Genomic DNA, 18995 nt, shown 5'->3' on the forward strand with positions numbered 1-18995 from the left:
AAGTGACTGTGATAGTCAATATTTTTCCATATATGGTGCATAGTTATCATGTTGCTCTGATAGTGAAAGTTTGGTGCCTGGCTCAAGTGCCTTGATGAGTACCATGTCAGTGGTTGTGATAATTTTTTTTTTCATCGATGGTGCGTGATTAACATGTCAATTTCTCTGATAGTTAAGTTTGGTGCTTGGCTACAATGTCTTCATAAGTTTTGCTAGTTTTAAATTAATTTTTTTAAATTTTTTTTGGGACACGGATTCTGATGCGTGATTTCGGTTCTCCAATTTTAAAAGAAGCTTAGCTTCCAAGACAAGAACTCTAAACTTAACTCCCTTCTTTTTCTTTTCTAAAAGTACTCCCCTTTTTTCTAAAAGGTCAACTCTTATCTTTAGATATAATCTTGACGCTTAAGTTTACCACCAACTTATAGTTTTGAAGTGAATAAGGGTCATAATTAGTAGTTCTAAACGTTGATTTATTATCCGATCGTTCCATCAGAATGCTCTTTGACTTCATTGTTGAAATTAGGGTTGCAGAGAAACGCACACAGCTTGGAGAAGACGAAGGAAGCTCAAGGCACACAATAGAAAGTGTGTTACTTAGTGTTCAATGGAAAGATAGATAGCCCTAGAGTGATGGGCGTATATACAATGCATGGGAGAAAAAACCTCCTAGAGAGGGGAAAAATGCCCTGACGGTCCTAGTGTGTTCACATACATCACTACCACATGTATATGGTAACAAATCCCCCCTGGAGTGATGCGGTGATCGAGATCTGGCACATGAGTAAAGAGAAGTGCCATGCCCTGAGGACATGATCAGTCCACAAAGGGGATTAAGCCCAAAGCTGTGCGGAAAGCTTCAAGCTTCTCACGAGACAATGCCTTTGTGAAAAGATCTGCAAGGTTGTCCTATGTTGGCACATAAGCCAAGATGATCTCTCCTGCTGAGAGCCTCTCCTTGACATAGTGGTAATGCACCTCAATGTGCTTTGTGCGAGCATGAAAAACTGGGTTTCTTGCAACTACCAATGCGCTCTGACTGTTAGTGTAGATAGTGTTGGCAGTGTCCTGTCCAACACCCAAATCAGCCATAAGGCGTCTGAGCCATACACACTCAACCGTAGCTGTGAAGATTGGCCTGTACTCAGCCTCACAACTCGAAGTGGCCACAGTAGGTTGCTTCTTCCTCAACCATGATATACATGTACTGCCAAGCATGAAACAAAAACCACTTGTGGACACTCGCGTGTCTAAACAACCAGCCCAATCTGAGTCTGAAAAAGCATGTAAGTCTGGCGGTAACGATCCCCCCTTGGGATAAAACAAGCCAAGATGTAAAGTGCCACTAAGGTAGCGGAAAATCCTCTTGACAGCCTACCAATGCTTAGACCTTGTGCTATGCATAAATCTGCTGACCTGTGAGACTGCAAACTCAATATCTGGCCTCGTGTTGCATACACAAATGAGGCAGCCAACAACAGTTTGGTAAAGAGTGACATCAGCAGGATCGCCAACATCATGTAGACTCAACTTCAAACCGGTTTCCATGGGAGTGGCAATAGGTTTGCAATCCTCAAGTCCAAACTTACATAGCAATGTCTCTATATAACTTTTCTGACACAAGGTAAAACCACCATCACACTGCTTAAACTGTATACCCAAGTAATGATGCAACAACCCCAAATCTTTCATCTTGAAAGTAGCATTCAAATCAGCCTTAAATTCAACAATATGTCTCTCATTTGGTCCAGTGATCAACAAATCATCAATATAAAGAACCACAATGAGAAGTACATCACCCTCACGCTTTACATACAATGTGCTTTCTGTTGGACTGTTACAAAAGCCTCGTTTAACCAAATGAGTGTCATCTTTCTCATACCAAGCACGAGGAGATTGCTTCAACCCATACAAAACCTTCTCACATTTGCACACTTTGTCCTCTTTTCCTTTTATGACAAAACTGCGAGACTGCGTTACATAAACTTCCTCAAATATGTCACCATTCAAGAAAGTAGTAACAATGTCTGATTGATGTACATCCCAACCAAAATGAGCTACCAATGCACAAAGAAAACGAACAGTAGTCATACGATAAGTGGGAGAGAAAGTCTCTTCATAATCTATGCCTTTTTGTTGTGCATAACCCTTTGCAACAACTCAAGCCTTATGGCGATCGATCTCACCATCCGGCTTGTGTTTCAACTTGTAAACCCACTTCGTACCAATGGCCTTTTTTCCAGGAGGCAAATAAATAAAGTCCATGTGTCATTTTCGATAAGTGCATCATATTCTGATTGCATGGCAGCCATCCAATTTTCTGAATTCTGTGCTTCATCAAAAGACAGAGGATTCTCAACATCATGTAAACTAGACACAGCCAAAGCATAACAATCTGATGCATAAGATGCATGGCGAGAGCTTGAATGAGTACGACTAGACAAAGGTGCATCCAATTTACTGTCACGCAAAGTGTGCACCATCCATTTTGGCATACCTCTAGCCTGCTCATTTTCAGCCCTTTCCTCATCAAGTACATCATGTACATTTGCATCAGTAATAGGCTGATCTGTAACATTTTCAGAAACCCCCATAGGCTGTTCATTTGCCTCCTTGAAAATTACATTCGTATTTCCACCACTAAAAAGAGGCAACAAAGTGTCATAAATGTCACGTGAGCTTACATTACTATCTCTAGTACATGACTGCAAGGGCTGAACAGAATCTTCCACAAACACTACATCTCGTGAAACCAGAATATGTTTTATTTGCGGATAATACAACCTGTAACCTTTGCTTTCAGCACTATAATAAAAAAAAATACATTTGACACCTTTATCATCCGATTTTCTACGTTGTGTTTGTGGCACCAAAGCATATGCCAAACAGCCAAAAACACGCATGTGCTCAATAGAAGGCTTTCTGTGATGCCATGCTTCATATGGAGTAATAGACTACAAAGCTTTCGTAGGACACCTGTTAAGTACATAAGTGGCACACATGATGGCCTCAAGCCAAAAAGAATGCGGCAAAGCTTGACTTTTGACCATACATCGTGCCATTTCCGTAAGTGACCTATTTTTCCTCTCAACAACACCATTTTGCTGAGCTGTATAAGGCACTGTACATTGGTGTTTTATCCCACGACTAGCCAGAAATGCATTAAATTCATGAGACATATATTGCCCCCCTCGATCGGAATGGAGGGTGCCCGTAGTACATTTCGAGACATTTTTCAGCCATAGCCAAAAATTCTTTGAAGCACGTATAAACTTCGGACTTCACTTTAAGCGAAAATACCCATGCATGCCTGGACTAATCATCAATGAAAGTCACGAAGTACAGGTAATTGCCCAATGACGGAGTTTGCATGGGCCCCAAAACATCACTATGCACAATCTGCAACCTGCATGTGGCCCGAACTGAACCATCCTTTGGAAACTTAGAACGTTGTATCTTACCCAAAATACAGCCTTCACAAACATGTTTGACAAGTGCTTCAAGAGGCGGCAAAGAAGCAACCATATCAGATTTCTACAAACGCAGCAAACTGGAAAAATTCAGATGACCTAAACGTGCATGCCAAAGTTTTGCATCTAAGATAGCCCTTGAATCTGCAACAGCATTTGCAAAATTTTGTCCACACTTGTCATACAAAGTGAGCTTATACAGCCCACGGCACAAAAGGCTAGATGCAACAATTTCATCACCAAAATTGAGATCATTTCTTGATCCTGGGTACATAAAGTGCATCAACAAGTGTGGAAGAACTGCCATTAGCAGCAGTAAGGACAATCTTTCCAACTCCTTGAACCCGATAAGAGGCATTGCTGACACAAGTGACTGGATTCCCTTGAGGGACAGACTCGAGAGAGGTAAACAATTCACGATGTGAGGTAATGTGCTTTGTAGCACCACTGTCGAAATACCACATATGTGAATCTGCAGCAACTGACAAGCATGCATCATGGACAACAAGATTGTAAGTACACTCTGCGCTAAAAGCCCATTCTGCATCAACATCAGCATTATAGTCTTCTTTCATAGAAGAATCAACAATGGTTGCTTTGTAGTGGAACCATCATTTGCAGTGGAACCATTCTCTTTCTTCTTAGCCTCTTTGGCCTTCAACTTAGGACACGACTTGATCAAGTGATCATTAGCTTTACAATAATGACAACGCATCTTCTTTTTGCCCTTATCACCAAAATTTCCAGACGAATTGTTGCCATCAGAAGCATTAGGAACATAATTTTTGCCACTCGCAGCAGAACCATATGTTTTTTCTAGAAAGTGACTTTTGCAACAGCAATGTGCATAATGCATCAAACTTGACAACTTCAGGATTTCCTTGGGTCATCAGTCTCCAAGTACTAGCAAAAGTCTGGTAGAAATCTGGTAAGGCATCAAGAACAGTCTGCACAACGGAACTGTCTGAAATGACTTTACCTGCAGAAATAAGTTGCTTATTGATATCCTTGACACTAGCAAGGAAAGTTTCCATATCATCTTCCTCATGCATAATCTTCGACTCCAACTCTTTACACAACAAAGTAATTTTAGCCTCATTGCGGCTTGCATAAAGACCTGCTAGAATATCCCAAGCCTGTTTTGCAGATTTTGCTGAACGGATGTGAAGAACAATGGTGCGCTTCACAGACAACGCAATCAATGCATGAGCCTGTGCATCCTTTACATCCCAACAAGCTTATTCTATCGTAGGCAAAACAACTCTAACAACAACAATCCTTGCAGCAAGACCTGCGACATCCTCAACATCGTCTGCATCCTCAGAACCAGGACGTATATCAAGGCCCTGCACAATGTTCCAGACGCCCTTTGACACAAGAATATGTTGCATCATATAAGCCCACATAGGGCGGTCGTCCCCATCCACCCTGTCCTCAGTAGCAAACATCTTGAACACATCTGTGTTGTTGTTGTCAGCCATGGTAAATGTTGCACCTGATGTGAAAACTGCCCGAAAATAGGAGAAACATAGCGGGAACAACACATGCTATATAGCACAAACCGTAGAAGACTATAAGGAACTTGTTATGCAGAAAACAACATTGACAAAAATTCTGCACAAAATGACGAAATAGCCTGTGCAGTACTGCCTGTAGTAGTGAAAACGGAGGCCGGAATGAGCCCAGTTCAAAAATCTGAGTAGACATGCGAACGCTCGTCAAAGCTCACTGAAATCGGAGAAAGTGAGCAGGCGTATAGTGGAGCAGCTAGAGACTAAGCCCAAGAGGACGCAACTTTCTCTGATACCAATTGTTGGAATTAGGGTTGTAGAGAAACGCAAACAGCTTGGAGAAGACGAAGGAAGCTCAAGGCACACAATAGAGAGTGTGTTACTTAGTGTGCAATGGAAAGATAGATAGCCCTAGAGTGATGGGCGTATATACAATGCACTAGGGAAAAAACCTCCTAAAGAGGAAAAAAATGCCCCGGCGGTCTTAGTGTGTTCAGACACATCACTACCACATGTATATGGTAACATTCATAAAATGCAAACCTCAAATATTTGCAAAGTAAATGCAAACCTCAAATCCATGGCGCTGTTGGGCGCATTTTTGACACCCGGTTTTTTGTAAATTTGTACATACCGACATGGCGTCCGATGTCAAAAGGGTGTGTGGGATTTCTTTTTGTGGGTTGTTTAACATGCTTTAGCAAGCACATGTACATGAACTGCAAGTCACTAGTCTAGTGACAGCTCTCGGGTTGTTGTAAGTGTCCGTGAGTGAGTTTTATGAAGTGAAACTTGTATATAACTTAAACTCATATACAAACTTAAAAAAGTTCAGCCAAACATCAGAAATTTGCAGGTTTTAGCTTGTTGTGTCTCCTTGGTGCTTTTTAATGCAGTTTTTAATCCCGATTAGCCTTCTGTACGTGTAGTCGTGCTAGGACAGCTTTCTGTTCGCGTCAATTTTTCTCATGGTGGCGTATGGAATCAATTTTGGTCATCTTCAACTTTCTCACCAGTCATTTTTCAATCTTTTTTCCAAGCTTTAAAGTGCCCCAATTGGAGTTGTGCTCTTCAGGTTATGACTAGTTCTCTGCAGGGTTACAACTATGGCAGCCTGGTGGAAAACTGCATGTGGACAGATTGGGAGGTCTTGTTTCTATGAATTGTGAAGTTGAGGTTGAAGTTGTGAGTTTGTGGTGTTCACTTGGGAAAGGGTAAGCTCTTATCTTCATATGCATTGGTCGGCGCATGCTGTAAATCCGTGCTTTGACAGGGTTTTGCTCCTATGCTCTATGGTCCGTTGGGTGGACGTGTGCTTGTAAATTCCCAAGGGAGAATAGGCCTTTTGGTTGGGGGTTATGAAGATTTGTTTTGGTATATTTTTTGGTTCTGAGGATGAAGTTTGAACGCTCTTGGGCTATCAAGATATAAAGGTATCCCTGTTTTCCTTTTGCCCAACAGTGTTTTGGTGCCTGCCACCGAGAAATCGCTTCAAGTTACCTTCAGTTAACAGGTTTTAGAAGACATGGCGTTTAATATATGAGAGTTTAGTGGGAAATCAAATGAAAGTTCTAAAGGTTTCATTGAGAGAATGGAGTTTGCTTGCCTTCTTGCTGACAAGCAAGACCCAGTGTTGGTGCTACGAATCTTCTACTTTTGTTTGAAGGGAGATGCTAGGGAATGGTTGGGAGGCTTTAAAAAGGAGCTACAATCAGCCCAACCTCCTCAAGTTATGACTTATGAAATGGTAAGGCATGATTTTCTTACAGACTTTCAACAGGTGGAAGACCCACAAAAGGTATGGCAGTCTATTCAAGGCTTGGTACAGGGTGAAGGCCAAACCATAGAAGACTTTGTGAAGGCATTCAATGCATTATGGACAAAGTGGTATACATCTTTGGGGCCTGAAATTCCTCCAACCAGGTTGAAGAAGGACAGGTTTCTTGCAAGTTTGAAGAGTAACCTACGCTTGAAGGTAGAGCTCAAGCAGCCAAGGACCTTTGAGGAGGCAGTTGAAATTGCAAAGAATAAAGAGTAGAAAGCAGAGCGACTTCATCAACTTGGAATCAATGTCGAGCCAAAGGTTGAAGTGAAAGCGATAGAGCAACCAAGGGTCCTCATTAGAGAGCCAGATTATGATCGACAAGCTTCTCATGATGTGAATGCTTTTCGCAAGGAGATGCAAGAGATTGTAGGTCTTATGAAGAATTTTAGTGTGCATATGATGGGGGGTGGAAGAGGTCAAAGCTATGGATATGGACGTGGTTATGGAAGCAATGAGGGGTTTACAGGTGGTAGAGTAAGAGGCATGGCTGGAAGAGGGGATATGTTTCAATGTTACAATTGTGGTAAATGGGGTCATAAAAGCCCTCAATGTGACAAGCCAAAAGGAATGGGTAGTGACATGTTTCCTCTTCGTCCACAAATTCCTTCTCGAGCTCAAGATTATGGTATTGAGATTAAAGGGGAAGCAGGGCCAAGCGGTTTGACAGCTGAAGAGAAGGGCAAAACAAAAGTGGTAAGCATAATCCGTTTGGAGAAGAAGGAGGATGATTCGGGAGCTATTGTCATGCCTGTAGGTAAGAGGGTTACGAGAGATCATGATATGAGTGATGTAAGTCCCAGCCATAAAAGAGGGAAACAGGTTGAAACAGGTACATGTAAAGAGAAGAAGAAGAGAAAACCTAGGAAACATTACAATGCATCCGAATTTCCTTTGGGAGAAGGGCAACCAAATTATAGTTTAAGGGTTGATTTGGTGAGTAGAAATGCTGATGTTACCTTTGGGAAACTCATGGAGATGTGTCCCAAGTTAAAGAGGCAATGAAAGCACGTAGTCAACCCCATGAAGAAGGAGCCTGCAAGGGGGTCAGTGAGAGTCCTATCTTTGAATGAGCTACCTGATATATTCCCTACTATGGATGCATGGCATAAGAGGAAGTGCATTGGCGAGGCTTATATTGATGGAGGTGCATAAGTATGTGTTATTACTCAAGCTTGTGTATCAAAGTTGGGACTCAACATGGCGAAGAATTCAGGTTTTCGCATAAAGCTTGCCAACCAATCAAGGGTGAGGTGCTTGGGAGTTGTAAAGGACTTGGAGGTGGATGTATTAGATGTTAAAGTGCTGGTCATTTGCCATGTTATGCCCGCGGGTATTGGTGCTTTCCTTCTCATCCTTGGAAGACCATGGTTACAGGCAACCAAAGCTATAAAGGATTGGGGACATGGTACCATCACTCTCTACAATAGAAGGGGTGATAAGAAGAGATTTGACATGGCTAGCAAGCAATATTTGGATGCTGATTTTGATGAGAAAAGTGATGAAGAAGGATACTCAAGTGAAGAAGAAGACAATGGGGATGATGGCAATGAAGTGGAAGATAGCAGCGATAGCGATCTAGATGTTTCCTCCTTGTTTCTTGAAGAAGAGCATGATGAGAAACAAAGATTTCTTGGTCTTATGGAAAATGAGGATATCTCTAGTCCTTATGAGCAAATTGAAGAGTTGATGCAACCCAAAGTTCAACCTAATTTTCCATTTATTCATCACTTCTTATGAGGAGATTAGAGGCTTTAAGGGAGAGGAAATACAAATTCCAATCAAGGAAGGAGCTCATTCCGTACGCCAAAAGCTAAGGAGAATGGGACAGGTACAACTTAATGCTTTAAAGGAAGAGGTAGGCTAGCTTCTTGAAGCAGGTTTCATATGTCTTGTGAGTACTGCAGAATGGGTGAGTCCTGTTGTTGTCACACCCAAGAAGGATGGAAAATGGAGGATATGTGTTGATTTTAAGCCTCTAAACGCAGCCATGAAGAGGGATCCATACTCTCTTCCTTTCATAGATGACATACTTGATTCTATTGCAGGGCATGAGAGGTATAGTGTATGTGATGGATTCTCTGGAAATTTTTGGCTCACCTTGGCGTTAGAAGATTGAAAGAAGACCATATTTATCACACCATGGGGATGCTTTTGTTATTGTGTGCTTCCTTTTGGCCTTATGAATGGCTGTGCGTGGTATCAAAAGCGCGTCAATAAGGTGTTCTCTCCCTTTCTTGGCAAGTTTGTGAAGGATCTTATTGATGACTTTTCTGTTTATAGCTCTAGAAAGGATCATTGTGTAAAGCTTGGGATAGCATTGAAGCAATATGATGAAAGTGGAGGTCAACTCAACCCAAAGAAGTGTCATCTTGCTCAACCAAGAGTAAAGTTTTTGGGGCATATGATTTCAGAGAATGGGATTGAAGCGGATCCTGACAAGAATGAAGGCTTTGGTGCTCCTCCCATCACCTAAAAATACAAAGCAACTTTCTACTTCCATTCAAAAGGTGAAGTATATGGCAAGGTTCATTCCTTTGTCCTCTCAACTTCTTTATCCTCTACAACAAGTAGCAAGGTTGGATCCTCTACTATGGACAAATGAATGTGAAGAGGTTTTTCAAGGTATCAAAGAGGTTCTTGGTTCTCTTCGTGCTATGCAAGCTCCTAAGTGGGATAAGGAGTTTTATGTGAATCCATCAGTAAGTGAGGATGCCATTGGAGCTATGCTTTTTCAAAGAGGTAACAATTCCCACTACATGAAGCCTATCTATTGTGCTAGTAGGGTGAAGCTAGAGGTGGAAAGAGGCTATACCGAGATGGAGCTCATCATGGTGAGTGTGATTTATACATGTAGAAGGTTTAGGCACTACCTTCTTCCTAAACCATTCACATTCCTCACTAGCTACACTCTTCTACCTCAATTGGTGAATAGCCCTACTTTGTCAAAGAGGCTTATGAAGTGGATTGTGGAGCTACAGGAATTTGAGGAGAGTACAAGGGCTACATTGGCTGACTTGCTTACTTATAAGGAAATCCCTCTTCTTCTTAAGGAGGATGCAGTGAAGAGGCAACACATAGAAGCTCCTGACATAGACAATGCCTCTTCTTCTTAAGGAGGATGCAGAGAAGAGGCAACACATGGAAGCTCCTGACATAGACAATGCCTATCTATTGTTTTTTTATGGCTCTTACAGGAAAGCGCATGGTGAAGCTTTGAGAGGTGTTGTAATGTATGATCCTCAAGGTGCTTTGGTAACTAAAAGAAGCTTGAAGCTTACAACACAAAGCAACAATGAAGCTGAGTATGCTACTTTGGAGAAAGGTCTCAACCTTTGCCTTGAGCTTGGCATCCGTCGTGTGAGGGTAAGAGGTGATGCTCATTTGGTGGTTAAGCAAGTACTTGGGGTCTGGCAAAGTAAGAATCCAAGGCTGAAAAATATGTGTTTTCAAGTGAAGAATCTGCTTAAGCATTTTGAAGCTTGGAGTTTAAGGCATGTGGATAGGTCTCAAAATGAAGAAGCACATGGTGCAGCACAAGCTTCAATTGGGCAATTGTATGTGTTAAGAACTGATTCTTCTCTTTATTTGGGAAGGGAAGCTTTAGAGAGGGAGGAAGAGTTTCTACAAACAGATATGCTTCCATCAGAGTTGGAGAAGTAAAAAAAGTACGCCTTCCTACGTCGTGCCAAAAGGTATGTGCTACTTGGTGATGCTTTGTATATGAAGGGGGTTGATTTGTGATGAGAAAAGTGCCTTGAAAAGAGGAAATTTACAAAATTTTATAGGAGAATCATGAGGGTTCTTGTGGTGGTCACTTTGCATAAAGTATTGCAGGAGGGGTATGTGTGGCCAAGCATTCAACGTGATGTTCATCATTGGTGCAAGTCTTGTAAAGAGTGTCAAAGCATGGAAAATAGGGTTCTCAAATCAGAAATTAGAAGCACCATTGTGGTTTATGATGTGTTTGAGAAGTGGGGTATTGATGCAATAGGTCCTCTACTTATAACAACTAGAGACAAATGTTACATACTTACTCTTATTGACTATCTATCCAGGTGGGTCGAAGCCAAAGCTGTTAAGCACATCATGAGTAAAGATGTTTCCTTATTTATATATGAAGATATTTACTGCAAATTTCGCATGCCATTGGAGTTACTTTCTGACAAGGATCCAGGTTTCAAGGGAGAGTTGGTGGATTATCTATGTGAGAAGCTTCATGTGCATCGCAGGTTTACTACTCCATATTATCCCCAATGCAATGGCATGAATGAAAGGTTTAATGGAGAGCTTATAAGGATGCTTACAAAGATGACAAGAAATAATGTGAAGAATTGGGATTTAGAGCTACCTTGTGCTCTATGGGCTTATAGGATTGCCATCAAATCAGGTACTGGTTTCTCTCCCTTCCATCTAGTTTTAGGCAAAGAGGCTTTACTTCCTATTGAGGTGGAGATACCAGCTTTGAAGATGATGGTAAAGATTGAAGAAGGGCCCAATGATGCATTCAAGGAAGGACTTGTATATTTTCAATGTGTACAGTTGGATAGGTTGTTGGCTTTTGAGCATTATGAGCAGGTCTTGAAGAAGAATCAAGCAAAGGCAAATGAGAAGGTAAAGGACATGACATCAAGAAGGGTGACATGGTGCTTCGTTACAACAGTAAGCTTGATAGCACTTTTCAAAAGAAATTTCAAATCAAGTGGAAAGGTCCTTTCTTGGTCTTAAATAGGTTTCCAAATGGCACATATCAGCTTGCTGACTTGGATGGTACCCCACATAAAGCACGTGTGAATAGCTACAAGTTGAAGAAGTATATTGCAAGGCTGATGACTGTGATTGAGGATGAGCCTTCTTTTGAAGAATTTGTTGAGCATGTGGCTAATGATGAAGATGAAGTGAAGACTCCCTCATGTGGTTTACAGGATCTCTTCTATGGTGCTGATCATGAATGATCTAGCAGGCTGGGGTGTGGCAAACTATGTTGGACATATTTTTGACACCCGTTTTTTGTAAATTTGTACACTCCAACATGGCGTCTGATGTCAAAAGGGTGTGTGCGCTTTCTTTTTGTGGGGTTTTTAGCTTGATTTAGCAAGCACATGTACATGCACTGTAAGTTGCTAGTCTAGTGACAGCTATCGGGCTGTTGTAAGTGCCCGTAAGTGAGTTTTTTGAAGTGAGACTTGCATATAACTTAAACTCATGTAAAAACTTAAAAAATTTCAACCAAAAATCAGAAATTTGCAGATTTTAGCTCGTTGTGCCTCCTTGGTGCTTTTTGATGCAGTTTTTTGCCTCGACTAGCCTTCTCTACATGTAGTCGTGCTGGGACAACTTTCTTTTCATGTCAATTTTTCTCACGGCGGTGTACGAAATAAATTTTGGTCATCTTCAGCTTTCTTGCCACTCATTTTTCAAGCTTTAAAGTGCCCCAATTGGAGTTGTGCTCTTCAAGTTATGACTAGTTCTTTGTAGGGTTACGACTATGACAACCTGGTGGAAAACTGCATGTGAGCAGATTGGGAGGGCTCGTTTCTATGAATTGTGAAGTTGAGGTTGAAGTTGTGGGTTTGTGGTATTCATTTGGGAAAGGGGAATCTCTTGTCTTCATATGCATTGGTCGGCGCGTGCTGTAAATCCGTGCTTTGACAGGGTTTTGCTCCTATGCTCTATGGTCCATTGGGTAGACACGTGCTTGTAAATTCCAAGGGACCATAAGCCTTTTGGTTGGGGGTTATGAAGATTTGTTTTGGTATATTTTTTGGTTCTGAGGATAAAGTTTGAACGCTCTTGGGCTATCAAGCTACAGAGGTATCTCCGATTTTCTTTTGCCCAACAACGTCTACCAGCGGCTATCAGAGGCTGAAGGCGCTCTTCCAAGTTCATGGGAACGTGATAGCAGTGGCTATAGGGGTAACTCTGATCATAGCCGGAGTGATGAGAGTCATCGTCACGATTGAAACTAAACTGTGAACAACTGATTAAGGATGTGGAAGCGACTAAGATAGTTGTTCATAAACTTAAAGACCAGATGGCTACATAGGGCAACTATGGGCATGCAAAGTGTAAGGGAAACCGTGGGCATAAAATTTTTAAGGACAAATGTGGGAAGGAAAACTTTGACAAGATGGCGACTGCGCAAGGCAGACGTGGGCGATGTCTTTGTTTTGACAAGTAATGTTTCTCCATGGCGCTTGGTTGAAGTGGCGCCCTTGACAATTAATTTCATTCCATGTATGGTGCCCGATTGCCTAGCTAAGTCTGTTAAGTTTGGTGCTAGCTGTAGTGTAGTCATAAGTGACCGTGACAATCAATATTTTTCCATCTATGGTGCCATGTTATCATGTCTCTCTGACACTGAAAGTTTGATGCCTAGCTAGAGTCCCTTCATAAGTACCATGTCAGTGGTTGTGACAATTTTTGTTTTTCATCTATGGTGCCTGATTAACATGTTAGTTTCTTTGACAGTTAAGTTTGGTGCCTGGTTGCAATGTCTTCATAAGTTTTGATAGTTTAAAATTAATTTTTTATTTTTTATTTTTGGACATAGGTTTTGATGCGCGATTTGGGTTCTCCAATTTTAAAAGAAGCTTAGCTTACAAGCAAAGAACTCTAAACTTAACTCCCTCCTCTTTCTTTTCGAAAAATACTTCTCCTTTCATAAAATGTCAACTCTTATCTTTAGATACAGTCTTGAGGCTTAAGTTTTCCACCAACCTATAGTTTTGAAGTGAATAAGGGTCATAATTAGTAAGTTCTAAACTCTGATTTTTATCCGATCGTTCTATTAGAATGCTCTTAGACTTCATAAAATGCAAATCTCAAATATTTGCAAGGTAAATGCAAACCTCAAATCCATGGCGTCTACCAACGGCTATTAGAAGCTGAAGAAGGTGCTCTTCCAAGTACATGGGAACGCGATAGCAGTGGCTGTAGGGGTCACTTTGAGCATAGCCGGAGTGACGGGAGTCATCGTCAGGCTTGAAACTATACAAGAATAGCGGATCAAGGACGTGGAAGCCATTAAGACTGTTGTTTATAAACTTAAAGACCAGATGGCTGCACATGGCAATTGTGGGCATGAAAAGTGTGAGGGAAACCTTGGGCATGAAAAGTTTGAGGGCAATCGTGGGAATTAAAACTTTAACAGGATGGCGACTGCGCAGGGCAATCGTGGGCGATGGCCTTGGTTTTGACAACAAGTAAGGCTTCTACATGGCGCTTGGTTGAAGTGGCGCCCTTGACAATTAATTTTTTTACATCTATGGTGCCTGGTTGCCATGTAGCTATGTTTGTTAAGTTTGGTATTGGCTGCAGTGTCATCATAAGTGACTTGGTCTGCAAACTGATATTGCTTGCTCTTCATGCCAACCATGTCTCGGTTTGCAAACTGATATTGCTTGCTCTTCGTGCCATCCTTTACATTCCCTATCATCTAGTTCTCACCGTCTCTCGTGTCATTCTGTCATGTAAGGCCCCTTCAACCCCTAGCGGAACTTAGCTATCATGAAAGCGTCCTCCTCATTGGCCTTCTCAGGAAAGTTGCTTTGTGTGGCTTTCCCTCAGTAACTCAGTAGTGCCCTCTCTCAATGGCCTGCCGCTCGGAGTATCGTATGCCAACAACTCGTAGAAGCTAGCACAGCAAGCCTCAGCGAGATCGGGTAGACCCACGCTCGGAAGGGCACGAGGGTCGATAGAGCCCCACTCTCTATCTCTCTGTCTTGTTTTAATTATGTACATCTCCTAATGGTCATTTTGCAAGCCTCGTGATTTCATCACTTTTTTCTCCTTGTTTTTTTGGCTTGCCCAAAGGCAAAGGCTATAGAGATGGGTTTCTTTTTTGTTGTCCAAAAATACAAACAAAAAAGTGGATTTCTGTTTTGCCACCATTATGTACAACAATAGGATTTGTTTGATTTGTAAATGCACAATTTTTTAATGAATGAATAAGATACTGGACACTCATCACTAAGTATGATGGGATAGGGTACTATGCACGGATACATACTATCTTATAAATGCTTGCATCCAATAAATCTAGAGAGAGAATCAGTGTTCTGGAAAATGTGTCTCAAGCCTTGAGCCAGTTGCACAATCAAAGTAGCCAATTTGATTTTATTGTTTCCAATTCCACGTGCTAGTGGGTACCAATGTTCAAAAAGGGATGTAGTTTTAAAAAATGGACAATTTTTGGTCTGCCCACGGTTGAGGTCTTACTCAATTTTATTTGATTTATGATAAAGAAAAGATTTAGTGGTGGCCCGGTGGGTGATGCTTTCTAGGATGTCAAATGAAAAGTAGCTGGAGTGGACGGTGATGAATCATGATGGTTGTCTTAACCTTGTGGTGGGAATTTGGAGCCTCCACGCAAGAGCCATGTCGGTGCATGCTGATCGCTCTACACATTCATGCTCGTCGTCCTCCATGCTCGTCATCCTGCATCTTCTCGTCTCCCTCTTGACCCCAATTGTGCCCCACCCCTGTCTTCCCCTTCCTTTAGCCTGCGTGTGCAAGGTGACCAACTAGCCTCACAAATTATTCATTCGTAGGTATTGTCCTGTGAGAAAACCAGCCATTGACGCATATGAAGCCGACCAAGCTGCTTGCAAGGATGTGAAGGAGAGAGATCCGTTCCCTTGCTGCCATTACACACACACACACATGGCCAATTCTTGATCCAGCTTTGAGGCGGGGAGTACTTGCCGAGTGGAGCAGCTCGGCCTTATCATGGGGGACTCTGCAGTGCTCGAGTGAGAGCGACAAATTGCAAGTCGCACGAACCTGAGTACTCCTTGTTGCACAACAGGATCACTACTACTGCTAAATTGCCCAGCGTGACAGAGAGCAACTGCATGAGCCATGGAGGATCACAGCTCAGGAGTCAGTATCATGCAGTACAGTCTTCCACCTTACTTACTATAGTAAAATCTCCTTCGTCCAAGCTGGCATTGCGCTTCTGCAGGCCACACTGCTCTGGTCCTCTACAACATTGCAAAGACGAGGTGATAATTAATCATCATTTTTTGTAGCTGCACCTGCAAGTCCAGTTTAGCACATTAATTACCCTGGTATCTGACTAATCAGTTCATTTAAAGACTGCATGCATGCTTCCTCAGTATTGACTGCACTTCTGACACAGAACAGTACACCGATCACTACGGAATCCACTAGATACCTGACATCTTATCAATGAGGGCAGTAAGATCGAGCTGAGCAATCCGGCGCATCGCGTGCTGAAAAATATGTGTTTGTTCGACGAGGACGGCGGTGCTAATGGGTCGAGTAGCGCCATGAAGAAGTACTACTATCACTTGAGCACGGGCGATGTGCACGCGGGGATTTTCTTTCTGTGAGAGTAGAGATGTGGACGGAGATTGCGCCACCCCACATGCCCAAAGGCGTCGATAACCTGTTTCAGTGCAAACTCATAGTGGATGCGGACAAGTGGTGCGCATTGACGTCTGCTTGGCCCATAGCAGCCCCGACAACGACACGCCTTTCATCTCTTCGCTGGAGCTTTGACCCCTGCCCCCCTCTCTCACCTCTATCTCCCTCATCAATGCCACCAACCGCTTTCTCATCCTTCATCGCCCCCGCACCTATGTCCCTGTGAAAGGACCTTTTTAGCCATTTTAGCCATGTGCTTCCTGCCTCGACACCTTAAGCTACAGCTCCACCAGTGTTGCCTAGTCCACCACCCCGTCTGTGTCACTGCTTCACTGTCCAAACTTACCTTTATAGCCAACTTGCAGGAGGCTAGTTTTCAAAAAATCAAAGCATCTAGCTCTTTCGGATATGTTTGTTGGCAAGTATTTGTTTGCACCTTGACTTGGCTGAGAACGCGTTGAGCAGCTAGGGGTTTCTCTCTCAAGGACGGTTCTTTCTGTCACTTACACTCAAAAAATGCCTTTGTTATTATCGATTTAGTTGTCCTGATGAATGTCACAATTTCACGTCTCCCCATTGCAGGCTTTTTGCGCGCAAAACTGAGGTCAAATAAGCCCCAATTTTCTCTGGACTCCTTGCATGTAGACTTGAATATAGTTGTGATTGACATTGTAGAATTGTGCTCTAGGGGCAGAGGATACTGCATATCTTCCCGACAATGTTTTAATCATATAGATCTTGATACTGCAGGCATGGAAGGAGTCCATAACAAAATATTCAGTCAAGTACCTCTGAAATGATGTAAAGCTCCTACATTCAAGTCCGTCGAGGTTGTTTTATATGTTTATCTTGTTCCTTGTCTGTTTTTGTTCTGCGCCCTAGCTCCCATGGATGCTTGCATCAAAACTGGACAAAACCTAACCATGAAACTCCAGTTTTTCATAGCTTTTGTTTCTCAAAATTGTACTCCCTGACAACATCCTTGTTACTATTAGAGGTTATTTTGCAGGCCTTGTGATTTTATCACTTGTTTTATTGGTGAGTACTGCAACGAGTGCTCAAAAAAAGTTATGACTAAGGGTAGTGGGTTCTTGAGTGTGTTTAATGATGTTGCCAGCATGGAGGCCGGAGGGAACCTATGTTGGTGGCTGAAAACTTAAAAGGTTCTCAAGAAGGTGCAGTTACAGTTACCGAAATGACATCATTGTGGAGGTTCATTTTTTGAGGTTCTCACTTCCTCGTTGTTGAGATGTAGAGAGAAAGAGAGAGAGAGACGAGACAAGAGACACACCATATACGCTCCCAAAGACTGATTCATATTGAGGACAAGATACAAATATATAGGTGAGACCAAGTTCAGTAGAGTGAACCATATATAGCTCCAACACCCCTACTCAAACAAAGGCCTTTAGCTTTGGATGAAAAATCCCTTGGGGAGTTCAAGGGAAAAACCCAAGCCCCTATACAATGTGAAATATGAACCAGCGGTGATGATGTGAAAGTGAATTGTGCATCTATGTGCAAATATTCAAGTGACTTAGATATCACAAGGTGCAAATGTGGAGTGTGCATAGTGCATGGTACCTAAAAGATTACAATGTCATATGTACAAAGCTATTACAATAGCAAAGAAGCTAATCTAAAAAGAGTGAGGCCGAAGTAACTCCAAGCTCCGAGCGCAAGAGGATGAAACATGACTCATTGAGGCCTTTGGTCAAAATTTCTGCAATCATCTGGTCACTTGGACAGTGTTCAACCATAATGGTTCCTTTGCGTACTTCATACCTGACATAATGATAATGGACATCAACGTGCTTGGACTTATTATGTTGAACATAGTCTTTTGCAAGACTAATAGCACTTTGGTTGTCACACCGCAAGGGTGTGCTAGAAAGAGGAGAGTGACCAATATCAACCAGCATTTGTCGAAGCCAAATCAACTCACGAGGTGCAAGTGATGCTGCAACATATTCTGACTCAGTCGTAGAAACTGTAACATAACGTTGTTTCTTGCTGGTCCAAGAAACAAGACAACCATTTATAAAGAAGCAATTTCCACTAGTAGATCGCATAGATAAATGTGAGCTTGCCCAGTCTGCATCTGTGTAACCCAAAAGAGAAAGAGATTGCATAGAATCCGATGTGAGTTGTCGTCGATAGACTAAACCAAAATCTGTAGTGCCTTTCAAGTATTTCAATACACGCTTTGTAGCAGACCAATGCTTAAGAGAAGGACATGCAAGATGTTGTCCAATATAATTAGCAGCAAACAGAATATCAGGACAAGTGTTCATGCCAACAAACTGAAGACATCCAATCAAGTTAGCATAAGGTTGATTTGTGACAAGTTGACCACCATTGTCAGAAGTATTCTTCGTAGAGCTTGCAAGACAAGGTGTGTTGGCTGAATGTGCAGATTCCATATCAAATTTTTGAATAGTATCTGCAATAAATTTTGACTGTCGAATGAATAAAATACCTTTTGTACCATTTCGTTGGATTTGAATGCCAAGACAAGAGTGAATCTCTCCAAGATCCACCAAATCGAATGCAGAAGACAATAAATTTTTCACTTGCTGAAGAAATCCCAAATCATTGGAAACAAGGATGGTATCATCCACATAAAGAGAAAGAATCACAAAACTGCTACCTTGGCGTTTTATGTATAAGTCGGGGTCTGACGAGCAAGAGATGAATCATTTAGAGGTGAGGAAAAGATCAAATTTTTTATACCAGGCTCGCGAAGCTTGTTTGAGACCATATAGTGCCTTATGAGTTGAGCAACAAGGTCTTCTTTACCTG

General features: G+C 42.0%; 1 protein-coding gene across 2 annotated transcripts in view; it reads left to right on the top strand.

Moving 5' to 3' along the window:
• The window catches only part of LOC147421779 (uncharacterized), a 66096-nt gene that overhangs the window by 30281 nt on the left and 16820 nt on the right, over positions 1–18995 (top strand). Inside the window, exon 2 of one of the 2 annotated variants that reach the window (XM_086503506.1) lies at positions 10862–12036. The exons of the other annotated variant lie outside the window; for it this stretch is intronic. Coding sequence (XP_086359632.1) covers positions 10862–10896 — 35 coding nt within the window. The 3' untranslated portion in view covers positions 10897–12036. Of the gene's footprint in view, positions 1–10861; positions 12037–18995 lie in introns of those variants that run through there. 2 annotated transcript variants of the gene reach the window in all.

Source organism: Adiantum capillus-veneris, chromosome 27, assembly GCF_014529385.1.
Source record: "Adiantum capillus-veneris isolate H3 chromosome 27, ASM1452938v2, whole genome shotgun sequence".
NCBI classification, from domain to species: Eukaryota; Viridiplantae; Streptophyta; class Polypodiopsida; order Polypodiales; family Pteridaceae; genus Adiantum; species Adiantum capillus-veneris.